The sequence below is a fragment of the Capra hircus genome, chromosome 7 (genome assembly GCF_001704415.2).
Source record: "Capra hircus breed San Clemente chromosome 7, ASM170441v1, whole genome shotgun sequence".
NCBI classification, from domain to species: Eukaryota; Metazoa; Chordata; class Mammalia; order Artiodactyla; family Bovidae; genus Capra; species Capra hircus.
In genome coordinates this window covers 104,303,996-104,321,698 of record NC_030814.1, presented here as the reverse complement: position 1 = coordinate 104,321,698, position 17,703 = coordinate 104,303,996, and the positions used below count along the sequence as shown (strand labels likewise).

General features: G+C 60.9%; 1 protein-coding gene across 5 annotated transcripts in view; it reads right to left on the bottom strand.

Moving 5' to 3' along the window:
• CRTC1 (CREB regulated transcription coactivator 1) overlaps nucleotides 146-17,703 on the bottom strand; it is an 85,605-nt gene continuing 68,047 nt past the window's right edge. For 2 of the 5 annotated variants that reach the window (XM_018051456.1, XM_018051457.1), the window contains 7 exons: nucleotides 17,110-17,243; nucleotides 14,822-14,974; nucleotides 14,663-14,713; nucleotides 12,526-12,630; nucleotides 7,514-7,600; nucleotides 6,775-6,955; nucleotides 146-5,457 (listed from right to left, as the gene is read on the bottom strand). In XM_018051456.1, coding sequence (XP_017906945.1) covers nucleotides 5,246-5,457; nucleotides 6,775-6,955; nucleotides 7,514-7,600; nucleotides 12,526-12,630; nucleotides 14,663-14,713; nucleotides 14,822-14,974; nucleotides 17,110-17,243 — 923 coding nt within the window. In that variant the 3' untranslated portion in view covers nucleotides 146-5,245. Of the gene's footprint in view, nucleotides 5,458-6,774; nucleotides 6,956-7,513; nucleotides 7,601-12,525; nucleotides 12,631-14,662; nucleotides 14,975-17,109; nucleotides 17,244-17,703 lie in introns of all 5 variants that reach the window. The other 3 variants (XM_018051453.1, XM_018051454.1, XM_018051455.1) reach the window with 2 other exon arrangements.

Sequence of the window (17,703 nt, the reverse complement as noted above, 5' to 3'; positions counted from 1 at the left end):
TGCGGAGTGTGTGTGAGGGCCTTAGGCCTGGGGGTCCGTGTTCATGCGTGTGTGGTCTCTGGGCAACTCCCAGCTGGCGCACCGGCGAAACCCACATCTCACCCTTGAGGCGGGAGAAGAGGGGAGGTAGAAAAGGGAGGCAGCAGAGACGGAAACAGTGACTTTTTATTATGTTTCATTACAAAGGATGCGAACGTACAAAGCCGACGGCGTCCGCGCCAGAAGGACGGGCAGGGGCTGGCCGAGTGCGCCCTGAGCGCCCTCCCCCGCCCGCCGTGGGCACCCAAGCGTGCAGCCCACGGGACGCCTACAGCACAGTGTACATGCTGGGGAGGGCAGAGCCAGCCTGGAGAGAGGGACACAGGCGGGGCAGGGCCGGGACTGCAGGGTTTGCATATATCAGTGGTACTGCCCAGCTCCTGGAAGGGGAAGGGCAGTTTCCTATGGAGGGCGTGGCAGGGTCAGTGGACCTCAGCTGCCAAAGCCCTCCCTCCCGAAGTCTGGTGGCAAGTGCCACAGCTGTGTCCCCTTGTCCCCAGTTGGCAGGAGGTCAGAAATGACAGGCTGGGCATTGACTGCCCCCAGATTCCACAACCCTGTGAGAGGAGGGCAGCCCACGTGTCTGGCTCCTGGGGACAGGGTGCTGGGCGCTGGTCAGAAAGTGGGGAGAGCTGCCTGGAATCAGCTCCTGACATCTAGCCCCTGCCTGCTACCCTGCCTTGGATGAGTCTAGGACCCAGATACCATGGACCTGAGCCCTAATGACAAGAGGGAACTGAGGCCTGGGTCACAAGAGTCTTGCTCGCCCCCTGGTGCCTTCAGAGGTACCCCAGTGCCCAGGCACTGGGGCGGCAGGTCACCCCGCCTCTGCTAGGGGAGAATTCTTATCTGTGGCCCGGTGCCTGTGGCACACCCATGGTTACGAGAGGTACCTGAGGCCCACCAGCCAGGACCCCCAAAAGCTGAAGGAAACCAGAAAGAGCTGGCTCAGGCCAAACTGACGAAGGAACGTCCCAGGGACCCCATCATACACTGTAAGACCCCCCCCTCCCCGGGCGTAGGGGCCCAGGGTCCCCTGAGAATGGAACAGGGTGGAAACAGACCAGGCTGCCCACTCACCCCAGACAGGCCTCCCAGGGCAGGAGAGGCACCCAGTCCCCCCCGCCCAGCTCTTCAGGTTGTGTGGCGGGGTTGCAGGCTCAGGCGGCCACAGACCCCTCACCTGAAGCATCACGCCCAAGAGCACCAGGTACCCTTGACCTGGCACCTCGGTGCCCCAACCCCACGCCAAAGGTACCTGGGGCCTCTGACCACAGCTCCCTCAGAAGCCAGGGAGGGTTGGGGGGGGGTGCTCCCGTTTTGTCATGACTGGGGTGGGGGCAGAGGACGTGGAGGGTCTTTCAACCCCACCAGGCCTCACCACGCCCAGCCCGCACCCTGGGGTGGGGATGCCTTCTTTGGACATGCGGGAAACTCGGAATCCCGAGTGGGGGCAGGAGGGTGGCAGCAGGTCTGGTTATGAACTAGCTCAGGGTCGGCCCAGGCATGGAGATCTGGGGAGAAGTGTGGCATCCCAGGAGAACTCAGCCCCCAGGAGGTCTCTGGGTCCACAGAAGGCCCTCAAAGAGCAGTGCTCGTAGGGACTCTTCAGGCCCCAGCCGTGGGAGCCCTGCCCAGCCCCACCACGGGCCTCACACCTTCCCCCATCTCCCATGAGCAGGCCACAACCAGCCCGCACCTGGCACGCAGCCCCTACAGCAGACAGCTACCCTGGCAGGATGGACAGATGACACGGGACCTCTCATCCTCCATGCAAGGGTCTCACCAGCATCTGATGGACAGACAGATGGACAGCCACTCTCGCCCACCCCCATGTAACACATGGGCCTCATAATGGCCCCACTTAGCCAGCCATCCTCCTCGGAAGTTGGCTGCCTGAAGCAATCAGGCCCAACACACCTAGGATGTCATAACTCTCCTGGCTCAACCCTCAAACTCCACAAGTAGATAACAGTACACAAAAGCCAGCCAAGCACCCAAAGCCCGGCTCCCAGCCCCTGTGCACACCCGCCAGGCAGGCAGGTGGCCCTAAGGCCAGTGGAGAGGCTGGAGGTTAGCACAGAGGTGGCATTACACACCCACCTGCCCCTGCCTTCCAGCCTTGCAGGCCCGGTCCCAGAGAGCTGTGTGGACCACAGTTGGGGTGGGAGCTGGACCCAATGCTATCAGGGTCCCTTCTGCTGTGCGCCTGTCCCCAGCAGGGAGCCTGGCCAGCTTCTGGGTACTACTGGCTGTGGGTCCCCAAATTTTGCTGAAGGATGGATCTGCCCCCTGAGCTTTCCACTGAGGGTCTCAGGGCCCTCTACCCCAAGGGGCTGGCCCCCACCCTTCCTGCCCAGGAGAGTGCTGGGGGGAGCAAGGTGAGCCGGGAAAGTGGAGGGGGCGCTGCCGTCTCCCCTCTGGTAATGGCACACGTCCTCACAGGTACCTGTGACAGGGTGTGACCCCCAAAGAGACCCGCCTTCTCCTCCTCCAAGTCCACCCTGGGCACTGCAGGGGGTGAAGCTGAAGGGCGGGGGTGGGGCAGGGATACAAACCCTCCTCCCTGGAGAACACAGAAAGAGGCTGACCCCAGGTCTCATCCTCACGGGGGGACACGCTCCCCAGCCCGGAGGCTCAGAGGACAGGGGGCAAACCGAGGCATGGTGCGTGCTCCCGAGGGATGGATGAGGGGAGCTCAGCCACGGCAAGTGAGGGCGCGGTGGCGGGTCTGTGTACATGACGCAGGGGCCCCAGCTCACCCCTCACGGCGCAGCTCGCCTGGAATCACAGTATTTTCACATCACAAGTCAAAGGGCTGATTGCCCTAAGCTGTCCTTTTTCTAAAAGTCTTGGCAATTCAAGAATACTTAGAGAAGTGATATATAAGAAAAAAACCCAAATCCCCTGTTGTAGCCTCCCCCTAAAGGCCTGCCCAGGGCTAGGAGGGGGCAGTGAATCCTTTGAGGATGCTTGGCCGCTGGTTTCTGGCTGGGTCCCCTCCCCAGGAAAGCTCTGCATCCACGCCCCTCATGGGCCAAGGCTGCCGTGTTAATACAAAGTCACCTGTGCTCCTGGCCAAGGGATTCGAGAAACGGGCCACAGGGCTGGACCCCCCTCCTTCCCTGCCCACCTGCACCAAGAACCCAGTGCTGGGCAGATGGGAAGTGTGAGCTGACGGGGTTCCCTCATGTGGTCCCCTCATGGGGTCCCCAGTGCCTTGTTTGAAAGTTGCATCCAGGAAGGTTGTTTGTAATTTTATTAAGGCCATTTTTTTTTAAAGTTCTACATACAAGTCTAATGGTAATCAAACCCTTCTATGTACATGTAGTTCTTCTTAAAAAAAAAAACAAACAAAAAACAGTCCCCATTCTTTGCCCCCAGACCCCGCCACCCAGAGGACAGGCCCCTGACCTGGACGGACTGACACTGTGCCCCCCAGCCAGACGACAGCGGTGGAGGCCAAGTGACAAAGGACAGGGGGCTCCCCGTGGGTGTGGCCACCTGGCCACTTGGCTATGTGCTAACAGCCCAGCTGGGGAACGAGGGTTGGTCACTAGGATCTGGCTCCCACAGACACGAGGCGGTGCTCCGGAGACCCTGTCGGAGGTGGAAATGCACCAGGCAGGAGGGGCCAGCCTGGCCGGCAGGCAGAGGAACAAGAACGAACTCAAAACGCGGTGTCGGAGGGAACCAAACCGAGGCTCGGGTTCCGGGGCCTGGAAGGCAGACGGCCGGCCTCTGCTGCACCAGTGAGCCCCACAGACGGTCACCTGGGCCTCCTGAGGCACTGTGAGAAGCACCTGGAAACCAGCCTCTGAAACGCACTCTGCTATTTGCCTCCAAAGCCAGCCCTGCCGGAAGTGGCCACCGAAGAGATGGTGGGAGAGGGTGAATGCTGGCTGGTTCTCGGGGCGGGCTCGCTGAGGACAGGCTTTGTCTCTGGGGCGCCTCAGAGCAGAGGGGCCGCAGCTGCCGCCAGCCATGGGGTCTGGGACGGACCCGCCCTGAGCACTGGCTGCCACCTTCAGGAGACCCTTAATGCAAGCCGGGGCTCCTTCCCGGAAGTCGGTTACGAGACCGGAGGGGAGGCACTTCCGGCCGCTGCCGCCAGCTTTCACCGGAGTGTCCGCCCAGTCCAGCCTAACCTCACGTCCTTCTGGTTTGGGATAACGGAGCAAAACTAAAAAGACAGGAGATGCAGCTCAGACCTGAGCAGGCAGCAGGCTGCTTCCAGTTAGCTCACAAGTATTATAAGATTGGATTTCTAGAGTAAAAAAACAAAACGCACATGCTCTCAGGCAAGCGTTGGCTTGGAGGGGCCAGTTCCTCGTCCACAACCGTGATGCAAATATAAACCGAAAGAAACGAACGAAAAGAAGCGCAACGAAAAATGCCCTGGCCACCCCTCCCCACCCCATTCTTTAAATAATAGAAACAGTGACCACAGCACAAAGATGGAAACAAGTTGCACGCCCCCCCCCCCCCCATATATCTGCCTCCACGTGCGCCCGGACAGGCTGGGGTGGGGTTTCACAGCACAGGGGGCCGCAGAGGGGCCTGGCCGGAGGGTGGGGGGTGGGCGGGCGAGGCAGGGACCCTGGAGGAGACTTAGCGGCTCCCCGGGCTGTTCACATGTCCGCATCCCACCTCCGTGCGATGGATGCTAGCGTTCTGTGTGTGCACAGAAATATAAAAGACAGCAGTCCAAATAGTGTTTATTTCGCTTCACGTCCGCCCCCCTCTCTCTGGCACTTTCTCCCTTTGGCAGGGTGGGGCTGGCTCGCTACCTATCCAAGGGCTGGGGGCGCGGGCAGGTAGGGGGACCAGGGACAGAGGAAGGCAGTGAGAGCTGGACAACAGTCGCAAGATGTACCTCAGCCCACCACCGTCGCGGAGCATGGTGCCCACCGAAGCTGGCAGCCCTGCCCAGCACGCTTTCCGCATCTTACAGGGGATGAGAGAGCAGGGAGGGTCCGCGGGGGCGACGACGCGCGGCCTCACGCGGGAGGTGAACGACCGGGGTGGAGGGATGGGGGGGTCGGGCAGGGGGCGCTTGGCGGCATTGCAAGCTCAGAATCACAAGCTCGGCCGTTTGCGAGGGACGGAGCGCCGCTGACCCCAGGCTCGGGGCGATGCCGTCGGGACCACTGGCCGGCGGGGTGACAGAGCCGGGGGCTGGGCGGCCATGTGCCACGCGACCCGCTCACAGACGGTCCATCCGGAAGGTGTCCTCGGTGGCCGGGTCGGCCAGGACCATATCTGGGTCATTGAGCATGTGCAGTCCATCCAGGGTCAGGGGGTCAATCTTGAGTTCGTCCAGGGGGAACTGGTTGTCAGAGTCGAAGCTGACATCACCGACCCCGGCCAGCGTGCTGGTCAGTTCTTTAGAGAGGCTGGGAGGGGACTCTCCTGTCACTGGGGTGGGGGGTACACACAAAAGGCTCAGCTTCGCCCTGGCCCCCGGCACCCCCACTCTGCACCTCCACAGCCCCTGTCAATGCTCAGGCTGCACCTGGAAGCTCACCTGAGTGGTCTGTGCTGCTAAGGACATTTGCAGTGTCTGGGGATATTTTCAGTCGTCACTACTGGAGGGAATGCTACTGGTGTTGGAGTGGAGGCTGGGGATGCGGTGACGCTGCTCAGCACCCCACAGTACACAGGGTGGTGCCAGCCCACACGTCAGGGTGCCAAGGCCAGGATGCCCTGGGATGAGGTTTGTGACACAAATCAGCGTGACCTGAAGGGAGCAGGGGGCCCCTCCGACTCTGCCAGGCAGTCTGCCCTGAGTGCATCAGGGGACTTGGCTGTGGGCCGGAGGGAAGGCCAGGTTTCTCCGCAGAGACCCAGGTTCAAACCTGGGCTCTTGTGAGATCATGGACCTCCGTTTCCCACTCTGGGAAATGGACATACAAGTTCTAGTCTTTCTGGGCTACTGGACAATCACAGAGGCCTGATCCTTCTTATACAACCTCCAAGGCCAAGGCCTCTGCACTCAAGAGTATCTCCTGCAGACTCTGGGTCCGGGCAGGTGGCCCTGAGTCTAGTCCAGGCTGTGGGGGCTCTGGAGAGAGAACCCTCCCATTCTAGAGATGCCAGCGGGACTGCATAAAGGGTCTCATCCTCAACCGCATGTCAGCCCTGGCTTATGAGGAAACTGCTTCTTCTTTGATAATACCTAGAACCTTCAGGGGCATGACAAAGGGTGGGGAGAGAAGACTGGAAGGTCTGAGCAGGGCTGGGTGGAGATGTGTGTGTGTGTGTGTGTGTGTGTGCGCGTGCACGTGCGCACACGTGTACCCGGGCACTGTGTGTGTGTGTGTGTGTATGTGCGCGTGTGTGCCCGGGCACTGTGTGTGTGCATGCCTGGGCACTGTGCTAAAGCTGCTTGGGGATGCCCAACACGGTATGTGTGAACTCTTATGTGTGTGTGGCTGCACAGGACAAATCCCACCGGGCATGTTCAGCTACTGGGGCGCACACGCTTGGGCACGGGGTGAAGGGCGGGATGAGTGAGTGGCCCTGTCCCGCCCCTGCTCTGTGTCCCGTCCACTGGGCCGAGTCCAGGCCTCAGTATGTGTGCCCCTGGCCTGCACCCCAGAAGCCCAGCAGAGTCAAGGGGGGGTTCTGGCCTCCGCGGGTCTGCACAGAGGCAGGGGCTCCATCTCCCCCTAGGCTCCCACAAAGACACTGACGTCAGGACCCGCCGGAAGACGCCCTGACGGGTGGCCTCACCTGTGAGGATGATGTTGGGGATGCTGCTGTGGCTGGGGTAGCCGAGCTGCTGCGTGTCCGGCAGGCTCCCGTGGCTGCCCGTCAGGCCCATCATGGCCGCCTGGGAGTAGTTGAGCGTCGATCCTGGGCTGTACAGGCTGCTGGAGCTGATGGCGTTCTCCATCATGTTGAACTGCTCCAGCTGGAGAGGAAGCACAGGGGTGTGAGCCAGCTCCCCCAGCGCTGGCCGGCCAGCCCGTGGCTGTCCGGCCCACCCGCCCCATGGGACACCCAGCACACCCATGCTGGGGGCTGCCAAGCACGAGTCGCCCTGCCTTCGGGGCTCCCCATCTCTGAACCTGCCTGGGCTGGCCAGCACACGGCCCCGTCCGAGCGTGTGGAGATGGATGGATGGATGGATGGATGGTTGAAATGAGTGAAGAGCTCCGGGTAGCAGTCCACCCTTTCCATGCGCACACCCCCTCCGCCCCGGGGTCCACGCAAAGCCAGTGCAACCTCCCGGCAAACCCACGTGCACGGCCCACACCAGGGCACCGCTGTCAGAGCCACTGCCCATCCCTGCCAGCGCCCGCCGCCTGCCCTTCCTCCCCCGCTGTGGGTGGCCTCGCTCTTCGGGAAGGGTGCAGACACGGGGGGCCAGGCCAAGCCACCCCCTCCAGGGCCGGGGCCGCCGCAGCCCGGGGAGCGGGCCGAGGAGTGGGCGGGGTCTGGCGAGCGTCTGCGGTGGGCGCCCGCTCACCTGGTGGGACAAAGCATTGGCCTGCCTGGCCGCCATCTGCTGCTCATAGAATGAGTCCCCAAACACGCCGCCCAGAGTGGAAGAGTGCTGCAGACGAAAGAGAGGCCCGCTGTCGCCAGGGCTCCCGACCCAGGCAGCGGGGTGAGGCCGCCGGGGGCGGGGCGGGGGGGGGGCAGGGTGAGGCCGCCGGGGGCGGGGCGGGGGCGGGGCGGGGGCGGGGCGGGGGCGGGGCGGGGGCGGGGGCGCCCGCGGCGGGCTGCACCCAGGCCCGTCCCCCAGGGCCTCACCGCAGGCCTGGGTTGGGAGAAAGGGGAGGCCTTCGGAACTTCCCGGAAGATGCTCGGAATGTGAGAAGCTGACCCTGTCCATCTCAGGGCCTCTGGGAAAGCCCGTGCCCCCTGCGATGGAGGGGTGCACGCCTAACCTCAGGACGATTGTTCCTTTCCACCACCTGATCCCGGGGGGCCTCTGCACCCCAACTTCCCTCAAAGTCCCATCCCATCTCCTCTCTGTGAGCCCATTTTCATCAGACAGAAGCCAAGGGGCCACAGGGCCCAGGAACCCCTTGTGACAGCCCAGAGGAAAACGTGTGATTGGGGCAGGGCGGGAGGGTCTCTAGACTTCCAGGATGCAATGAGTACCTTGTCAGACAAGGGAGACACGGGACAGAAGGCAGGCCACACATGCGGGCAGGAAGGCTTCACAGAGCAGGACGAGACAGGTACACAGAAGGCCCTGCCCCCTGGCCCCCACGGCTGAGAGGGCAGAAAGCCCCACTCCTGTTTGCCCAATGCCAGCTGGGGCAGAGGGATGGGGCTGCTGGGAAAGCAGCAGGGAGCTCCTGCCCACTCCTGAGATGCTGCCAGCGAGGTGGCAGGAGGGAGTCTGGGGGGACGTAGAGGGGAGCAGAGGCGGAGCGGTGTGCGTGGCCAGCTCACAGCACAGGCAGCAGACCTGGGGAAGCAAGTCCCCAGCCCAGCACGCGTCCAGGTCCAGAGTCTTCACACACCACAGACCCTGGACCTCCTCCCTTGGAGTGCCCTGTTCTAGAAAGGTCCCCGTGTTCTCCGACAACTACCAAAGCATGACTCTCAGGCCTCCACTGCAAAGAAGAGTTGGTCAGAAAACCAGCAGCCACTCTGAGTGTCTAGTGGGCTGAACACAGAAAAGGGACAGCCGGCCACGTGGAAGGCGGGGCGGCTCCTGGGGATGGACACGCCACTAAAACACCACGGAAGAGGTAAAAGCGCTAACGGAGTAAGGAGGGAAAAAGCTAACATGGCAAAAGGCCACCTCTGCCCTAAAAATCGCCGGCTTCAGGTTTGGAAAAGGGGGCGGTGAGGCTGCTGGAGGCGGCAGGTGACCACCTCGGCTGAGGCTGGGGGCACGCCTCTCCGGGGCACCTGACCCTGCGGCCCGGTCCTTGGCCTCAGAGAGCCCCAGTGCACACACAGGAGACCCCAGCTTCTCTTGTAAAGCTGCCATGAGGGTCTGCCAGAAAGGTCTGCTCAGAAGGAACCAGAGAGGGAATGGAATGGGCCCAGTCCCAGCTGCCTCAGGTTCCAGCAGCAGCTAGACAGGTAAGACATCCACACGAGGGCAGGCGTGGCAAGCTGGCTGCCTCGTGCCGCCAGGGGAGATGCTGGCTGGGCTGGGAAGGCGGGGGCTGACCCGGGCCCAGGGGGCTGATGAACGCCTCCTCTGAGATCCAGCTTCAGTGGGAAACCCCGTCTGCCTTCTGCCACGGTTTGCCCCCAGGCAAAGCCCCTGAACGGGGCTGAAGGGCCTCCCAGGGCCATCTTCACATCTGAGCGAGCAGCCTTCCTCCCCTGCCGGCGCACAAAGGATGAACAAACGGACACACAGACACGGGCTTGATAGGACAGCAACGTGCTCTCTGCTCAGGACGGACCACTCTGGTCCAGGCGAACCTCTCCTGAGATCTGTTCCACTGTACCCTTCCTGTGCCGCCTCATGCACGAGAAGGGCCGCTACTCAGAGACCAGCCCAGGCAGGCTGCCCGCCCTGGCTTCTCCTGCCTGGAGCAGCGTCTCCTGTTCCCACAGCCCTCCAGCATCATGTGACAAGAGCAGACGCAAGCGCGCAGAGCCCACAGGATGGACGGGGAGCGCGCGGACACCAGGCTGGCCCTCGGCGCGCCCTGAGCTCACCACGCCTTTCCCGTCTTCTGCAGAGCCAGGGGAGAGTCCCAGCCCCTGGCTGCCGTGGGTGGTGGAGCGAGAGGCCCTCTTGTGTCAGTGAGCCTCGAGAACAGCCTCAGGTCCCCCCAAGGGGAAGGCCACTGTCCTAACACACAGGGCCTGGCTCAGGGCGTGCTGAGAGCCTGGCAGACAGGGAGAGTGGGGCACGCCCCCCACAGCCCTGCCTGAAGGAACAACCCCTTCTGCTCTGCCCGGGAAGGATGAGACGTCAGGGACTTGGGCGCTGCAGTGACTCTGAAGTCTCTCGACTTGGTGACATTTTGGGGATGGGGTGGCAGGGTCCTGGGGAGGCTTCACTGCTATGGCAAGAAGCTTTGGTCCCAGATGTCAGCTTTTCAGGAACCCCTTACCTGATGGCGGGTTCTGGACAGAATGCAGCCCAAAGGGGAGCAGCACCAAGGGGGATTCTGAGGAACGTACGTGTGTGTGTGTGTGTGTGTGTGTGCGCGTGCGTGCGTGCGTGCGTGCGTGCGTGCGTGTGTGTGTGTGTGTGTCACAGATCAGGAACCTGTGCTGTGTCAGGGACCCTGCGTGTGCGTGTGACTGGGGACCTGTGTCGTGTGGGTGTGTGTGCCAGGGATCAGGGTCCTCTGTGTGTGTGCATGTGTGAGATTGGGGACCTGTGCTCTGTGTATGTCAGGGAACCTGTGCTGTGCGTGTGTGTGAGGGAACGTGTGTGTGTGTGTGTCAGGGACTGGGGACCTGTGTTGTGTGTCTATCAGGAAACCTGTGTGTGTGTGTATGTGTGTCAGGGATCAAGAACCTGTACTGTGTGTCAGGAAACCTGTGTGTGTGTCAGGGATCAGGGACCTGTGTGTATGTATGTGTGTATCAGGGGTCAGGAACCTGTGTGTGTGTGTGAGACTGGGGACCTGTATTTGTGTGCCAGGGAACCCTGTGTGTATGTCAGGGATCGGGGACCTGTGTGCCTATGTGTGTCAGGGATTGGGAACCTGTGTGTGTGCGTGTGTCAGGGATCAGGAACCTGTGCTGTGTGTGTCAGGGAACCTGTGTGTGTGTGAGACTGGGGACCTGTATTTGTGTGCCATGGAACCTGTGAGTGTGTCAGGGATCAGGGACCTGTGTGTGTATGTGTCAGGAAACCTGTGCTGTGTGTGTGTGTCAGGGAACCCCTGTGTGTGTGCATGTGTGTGTGTCAGGGAACTTCTGTGTGTATGTATGTGTGTGTCAAGGATCAGGAACCTGTGTGTGTGTGTGTCAGGGAACCTCTGTGTGTGTGCGTGTGTGTGTCAGGGATTGGGAAGCTGTGCTGTGTGTCAGGGAACCTCTGTGTGTGTGTGCGTGTCAGGGAACCCCTGTGTGCGTGCATGTGTGTCAAGGATCGGGAACCTGTATGTGTGTGTCAAGGAATCTCTGTGTGTGTGTGAGGAAACCCGTGTGCATGCGTGCGTATGTCAGGGAACCTCTGTGTGTCAGGGATCAGGAACCTATGCTGTGTGTGTGTGTGTGTGTGTGTGTGTGTGTGTCAGGGAACCCCTGTGTGCGTGCATGTGTGTCAGGGAACCTCTGTGTGTCAGGGATCAGGAACCTGTGCTGTGTGTGTGTGTCTGTGTTTGTGTCAGGGAACCTCTGTGTGTGTGTCAAGGATCAGGAACCTATGCTGTGTGTGTCTGTGTGTGTGTGTGTCAGGGAACCCCTGTGTGCGTGCATGTGTGTCAGGGAACCTCTGTGTGTGTGTGTGTCTGGGATCAGGAACCTGTGCTGTGTGTCTGTGTGTGTGCATGTCAGGGAACCCCTGTGTGCGTGCGTGTGTGTCAGGGATCGGGAACCTGTATGTGTGTGTCAGGGAACCTGTGTGTGTGTGTGTGCGTGTGTGTGTCAGCGATCGGGAACCTGTGCTGTGTGTGTCTGTGTATGTGTGTGTCAGGGAACCTCTGTGTATATGTATGTGTGTGTCACAGATCAGGAACCTGTGCTGTGTGGGTATGTATGTGTGTGTGTGTGTGTCAGGGAACCTCTGTATGTGTGCGTGTGTGTGTCAGGGATCGGGAACCTGTGCTGTGTGTCTGTGTGTGTCAGGGATCGGGAACCTGTGCTGTGTGTTAGGGAACCTCTGTGTGTGCACGTGTGTGTCAACGATCGGGAACCTGTGCTGTGTGTGTGCATGTGTGTGTGCATGTGTGTGACTTGTATGAAGGGAACCTGATCTGACGGACACGCTCTAGCCCTGCCTGCTGTCAAGGGTGAGCCTCGGGCTCCTCATTCATGTGAAGAGGACGAGGACCTTGGATGGGCCACCAGGCCACTCAGAGAAGCTTCCCAGGCTGGAGGCCTAGAGGTGAGAGACACACCTTCACAAGGGGTGGAGGGCACTGAGAAGCAGAGCCCCCGCACAGGCTGGCTGTCACTCAGCTGTTCCCCAAAGTGCGGGGAGCACTCCCCCACCTGCAGAAGCCTGGAAGCAGGAGGTCTCGGGGGCAGACATGGGCAGAGACGGAGCACAGGCTGCTGGAAGCCTGCTCCGAGCCGCACGCTGGGGTGAAGCTGGCACTGGCGTCACTGACGTGAATGGGGAGCCCGCCACCCAGAGCGGGGACTCAGCACAGACTCCAGAGGTGCTGTGGGAACGTGACAGCTCTGGGGGGAGGGTGCCTTCTCCTTGGCCACTGCGTAGGATGGCTGCGCCTCACCGGTCCCCACCCCGATGGAGTGAACAAGATGGGGTGGAGTGAGACAGGAGGCACAGATGCTGGACAGGTGCACAGGGGCCACGCTGGGGGCGCCAGCCAGGCTGGAGTTGGGGGCGGAGGAGGGGGCGGCGTCCCTTACTTGCGGGGAGCTCCCAGGGGAGAAGCCTTGATTGGAGACGGGCGAGGTGGGAGACTGGTTGGCTGGGGAGCCGGCGCTAGTGCGGTACTGCTGCAGAGCCGGTGCCTACGACAACAGACAGGTCAGGACGCTCACAGGGCCCCGGGCCTGGCCTCCCGGGCCTGGCCGCCCCCGGTCCAGTGCCTGGCAAGGCCCCCACCCCTCAGGCAAGCAGAATACCGGGCATCTGTAGGAGGGCACCTGAGCCCTGGGCCGGAAAGGGGCCCGGCCTCCAAACCCAAGTCTGGGAGGGGTAGGAGCACACGGTCAGAGTCCAGAACCCAGCCTCTCAGAGTTGCCTTGGGGGCTATGGAAGGGCAGAGGGGTCGGCCTCTACTCAGCAGGTTTAGAGCACTCACACGAAGGCACACCAGTACCCATACACACATGCACACAGCTGTACACACACCCGCACACACGCTCGGGCAGGGGAGGCCCCAGGGAGTGAGACGCCTCGCGCGATGGCAGCATTGGGTGCAGAGGAGGGGTCCTGGTGCCCGGCGGCCACTAGCACCCATGTCGCTTGGGACCAGCCCTCTGGGTAACGCACAGACTTCTAAAGGGCAGCCACCTCTTCACTTGAATGACAAAGGGTCTTGGTGTCTCACCAGACCCCTGGGGGCCAAGACCTGCTAGGCCAGGACCTGAATCTAGTCCCCGCTCTGGTCCCAGCCAGGGCAGCCCTGCTGTGTGTCTCCCGGCAAGCTGCTTGACCTCTCTAAGCCTGCCATTTAATGAGACCCAGCTGGCCGGCTCAGGGCCCCCTAAGTACTGCGTCTCCTTCATTTCTTCAGCGGCCCGAGAAGTTTGGAATAGGGGTTGAGCCCAGACAGGGCAGGGGGCTCACGCAGCAGGGTTTGAGTGTCCGAGACACAGCATGGTCGCTTGGCAGTGACCAGCTCAGGTCTTCTCGGGGTTGGGAAGATGAAAATGATCAGAGGGACATTCTCCTCACTTGAGCGGGTGTGTGGAAGCTCACAGAGGCCGCCTCTGGAGCCCAAGCCCCGGGCGTGCCAGCTCCCGTGGGGGTGGTGGGTGGATTACCCCACCACAGGGTCCTAATTCGAGCGCTTGGCTTGGGTACCCCATGCCTCCACTGTCCCTCCAGCTCCACCGCAAGGTTCTGCCACTGTAGGGTGTCATGGGACGGGGTGCCCCAGGCAGCTCCACCATCAGAGCCACCCCTGTAACTGCTGTGTCTCTGCCAAAGGCAAGGTTTGGGTGCAGTCCCGTCCTAGGGACCCCTGAGGTCTACCCTCTGAGGGATCAGAACGGCTTGGAGGTGTGAGCCTCCCCCTGTTCGGGGACCTGCCGGCCCTCTCCGGCCCAGGAGGCTTGTTCTTTACAGAACACACAGTGTTCTGATGACATGTACCCTGGGGCTGCTGGCCATGGGCCCAGTGAGCAGGGAGGGCTGGCTGGGCCCCCAGCATGCGTCCGTTTCTCTGAATGTGGCCAAAGGTAGCTGTCACCACTCCCTTCCCACCAGGGCAACCTAAATAAAAGTCTGAACAGACAAGAAGGTTTGCAGGTGCTGTCAAACCGCCCCCAAAGCTAGCATTTGTTACCCTGTGCCTGGTCCCAGGCAAGGGGGTCCCACGGGCTGAGCTGCAGGCCCTGGGCCCAGGACACTGTGCTGTAAGAACCACAGAATTGGTTTCACCCCTTCTATTCCTCCCAGGTCATCTCTACCACTCTGGCTCCTGGAAGTCCATTCCCCAGCCCCTGCAAGCTGTGTGCGCCCTGCCTCTGAGGAAGCCTTGGGTGGGAAGGGCTGAGGGGGGCATCCAGGCCCATGGGAGGGGGACACAGGGTGGCCCATGCCGCGTGAAGTTTGGGGCACCTGACCCTGCTCATGCATCAGTTTCCCCACCTCTGCGAGGAGGACAAACTTGGCTTGAGGACTTCAGGCAGAATTCCCCATTGAGCCCCTGGCCGCAGACAGCGTGTGCCTCTGCTCCGACCCCTGGCCAAGCTGGCCTCAAAACAGAGCCTCGAGGTGGCTGCAGATAAAGCCAGGAGCCTTGATGGCCCCCCAGCCCCCAGGTTCCTCCTGCACAAGCCCCCCCGCCCCAAGCCAGGCCCCTTCCCGCCTTACCGAGGCAATGTCGATCCCCATCGGTGACTGGCCCGCGTTCTCTGGGGGGGACTGGGGGAGAGAGGACGGTACCGTGACCGCGAGTGGGGGCAGCTGGGGCCCCCGTGTCAGGCTGGCACTTGGCATCAGGGAGCCGCCCTGGGGGAGGCCGACAGGCACCTGCGGGGGCTGTGGGGGCGGCTGCTGCTGGGAGGCTGGCGGCGGGGGCGGCGGGGGCTGAGGCTGGGGTGGCGGCGGCTGCTGAGAGCCCGCCTGGGTGAAGAACGCGTAGGGCAGCTGCTGCTCCAGAGACAGGGCGTCCATGGCCACGGCCTGGAGGGAGAGGAGGGCGTCAGGCAGGAGGCACGCTCAGAAGTGGGGGCCCCACGGCCCGGTGCGTGTGGTGGCAAAGTGATGGACAGACCAAAGGGTGTCCCGACTCTGGACTGGGGCAGCAAAGGCTGAGCGGGCAGCCCTCCCCCAAGGGCCACGGAGGATGGGGCTGCAGCTCGGTGGGCCTGCCCCCAGCGGGGTTTTCTCCCCACATGCCAATAGGGGGCACCAGTCTCCATATCTGCAGACAGAATCCTCTCCTCTGGCCCTCTGAGCTGGAGCTTCCCTGCTGCAGGCAGGCATGGGGCGTGCACTGGGGAGCTCAGTGGGGAGCCAGCACCTGGCCCCTGTGGAGTCCTGTAAGGGGAAGGAACCCCCTCTAGCCACCTGCAGCCAAGGGGAGGCTGGTGAGGAAGGCGCTGGCGCGGTCACTGGGCAATGACCAGCTCTGGGCTCTCTTAGGAGTTGGTGAGGAAAACAACCAGAGGGAAGTCTTTAACACTCATCCACCCACACGGGCAGCTCCCCAGGCAGCCAAGGGCTCCTGCCTTCTGAGGGAGACTGGAAGTGTCGGGGGCTACAGGATATAAACGCTAAGTGGAAAGCCTGGACTCCCATTAGCCGGTAGGCAGTTTGTGAACAGAGGAGTTTTCGCAAGAAGGCAGGCCTCAGGGGTGGGGCACGGCGGGGAAGGGAGATGAGGCCGGGGTCCCCCAGATGGAGAGACAGAAGACGGTGCCATGAGGAAACATCCTCGGCTCTGGCTCCTGATCTGAACAAGAACTAGATAAGAGGTTCTTAACCTGGTGGGAGAACAGGGCCCAGGCCAGGCATGGGAAGATGTATTAACAGAAGAACTATTGTTAAATTTCATCTTAGGTGGACAAGACCATCAGGGTCATGTTAAAAAAAAAAACCATTATCTATTAGGGACTATAAAACAGTCAACATGGAGAAATTCCTCAGAACACACAAACTACCAAAATGGACCCAAGAATCTGGAAAAGGAACTCTGAGTAGATTGGTATCAAAGGAGACGTCAGATCAGGCACCACAAACTTTCTAATGCAGATCTGTCAAGACTGCAGCACCTACACTCAATTCTACCAAACATTCCAAGAAGTAACATCGATGCTTCTCGAACTCTTCAAAAAAACAGAAGAAGGGAGAACACTTCCTAATGTTTCCAGGAGCCTGGGCTAAGTAAAAAAGATAAGATTCCAACTGCAGAAATGAGAAAAGAAAGGGGGAATGTAACTTGACAGAAATTAAAAGGATTATGAAAGAGTGGGCTTCCCTGATAGCTCAGTTGGTAAAGAATCCAACTGCAATGCAGGAGACTCTGGTTCGATTCCTGCAACGGGAAGATCAGCTGTCAAAGGGATAGGCCACCCACTCCAGTATTCTGGCCTGGAGAATTCCATGGACTGCATAGTCCCACGGGGTCGCAGAGTCAGACACGACTGAGCGACTTTCACACACACACTGCCTACAAACGGGCTTCCCAAGTGGTGCTAGTAAGTAAAGAATCCACCTGCCACTGCAGGAGACTCAAGAGATAAGGGTTCAATCCCTGGGTCAGGAAGATCCCCTGGAGTAGGGAAATGGCACCCCACTCTAGTATTCTTCATTGGAGAATCCCACAGACAGAGGAGCCTGGTGGGCTGCAGTCCATGGGGTTGCAAAGAGTCGGACAGGACTGGGTGACTTAACCCACAGACACTGCCTATGAACAGCGACGTGCCGGCATGGGGGACAACCTTGATGAAACGGACCAATTCCTAGACACAATCTACCCAAGAAGCAGGTGAAGGAAAGCTGGTAAAGAAAAAAAGACTCTCTAAATATCACATTTTGAGAGTTGGGACATGCCAACGAGCTCCTAAAGAAGAGACTAGCATACTAAAGAGTGGCCAGTCACACAGGCACAATCTATCAGCCGAGATGAACCCAGGGGACTCCAGGCCACTTGATTTCTGCATTCCCCATGTCTTTGAAAATTAGACCACAAAAAAGCAAAAAAAAAAAAAAAAAAAAAGGAAGATTTTTAAAATTCTGCTCCCTGAGAGGAGCATAAGGCCTCCCAGACAGGCACACTCGGGCCCCACCTCCCCTGCCCCACTGAGCCCTCGCACCTGAGTGATGGGTGACAACGGGGACAGGGTGGGCGACACCTGCTGGGCCTGCTGCCGCCTCGCCTCTGTGCTCAGCGACAGTGGGCTGACGCCGGCCGGCCGGTGCTGCGGTGAGGAGCCAGGCGTGCTCAGCCCTGAAAGGGAGGGAGGGTGGGTGTGACGCCAGCCACTGGGATGCGGGCAGGAGGCACTCACATACGAAGGGTCACTGCTGAGGACAGCCCATTCATTCAGACAGGTACCAGCAAGCGCATCCTGATCGCCAAACCCGGGGTGCCCCCCTGAGGCCCTGACCTGAGGCTCCCCCAGCGCAGCAAGGGCTCCCACCTCCAGCGCTGGCCAGCACGCTCCCCAGTGATCCTGCCATCCCCCCAGGAGGGGCGTGTCCCATGGGCCCAGCCAATCAGCACTTCCCCCGCTCTGGGCTACCACATGATTGGCTCCTGGATGGACACATGACCAGGCGGGCCAAATGAGATCCTGCCCAGGGGCTTTTGATGGAATTCCAGGAAGGGAGGTCGAGTTGTGTGAGGGGTAACCACAAGGGAGCTGAGGGGCAGAAATAGCACCTGAGCCCCAGAAGCAGCCATGCTG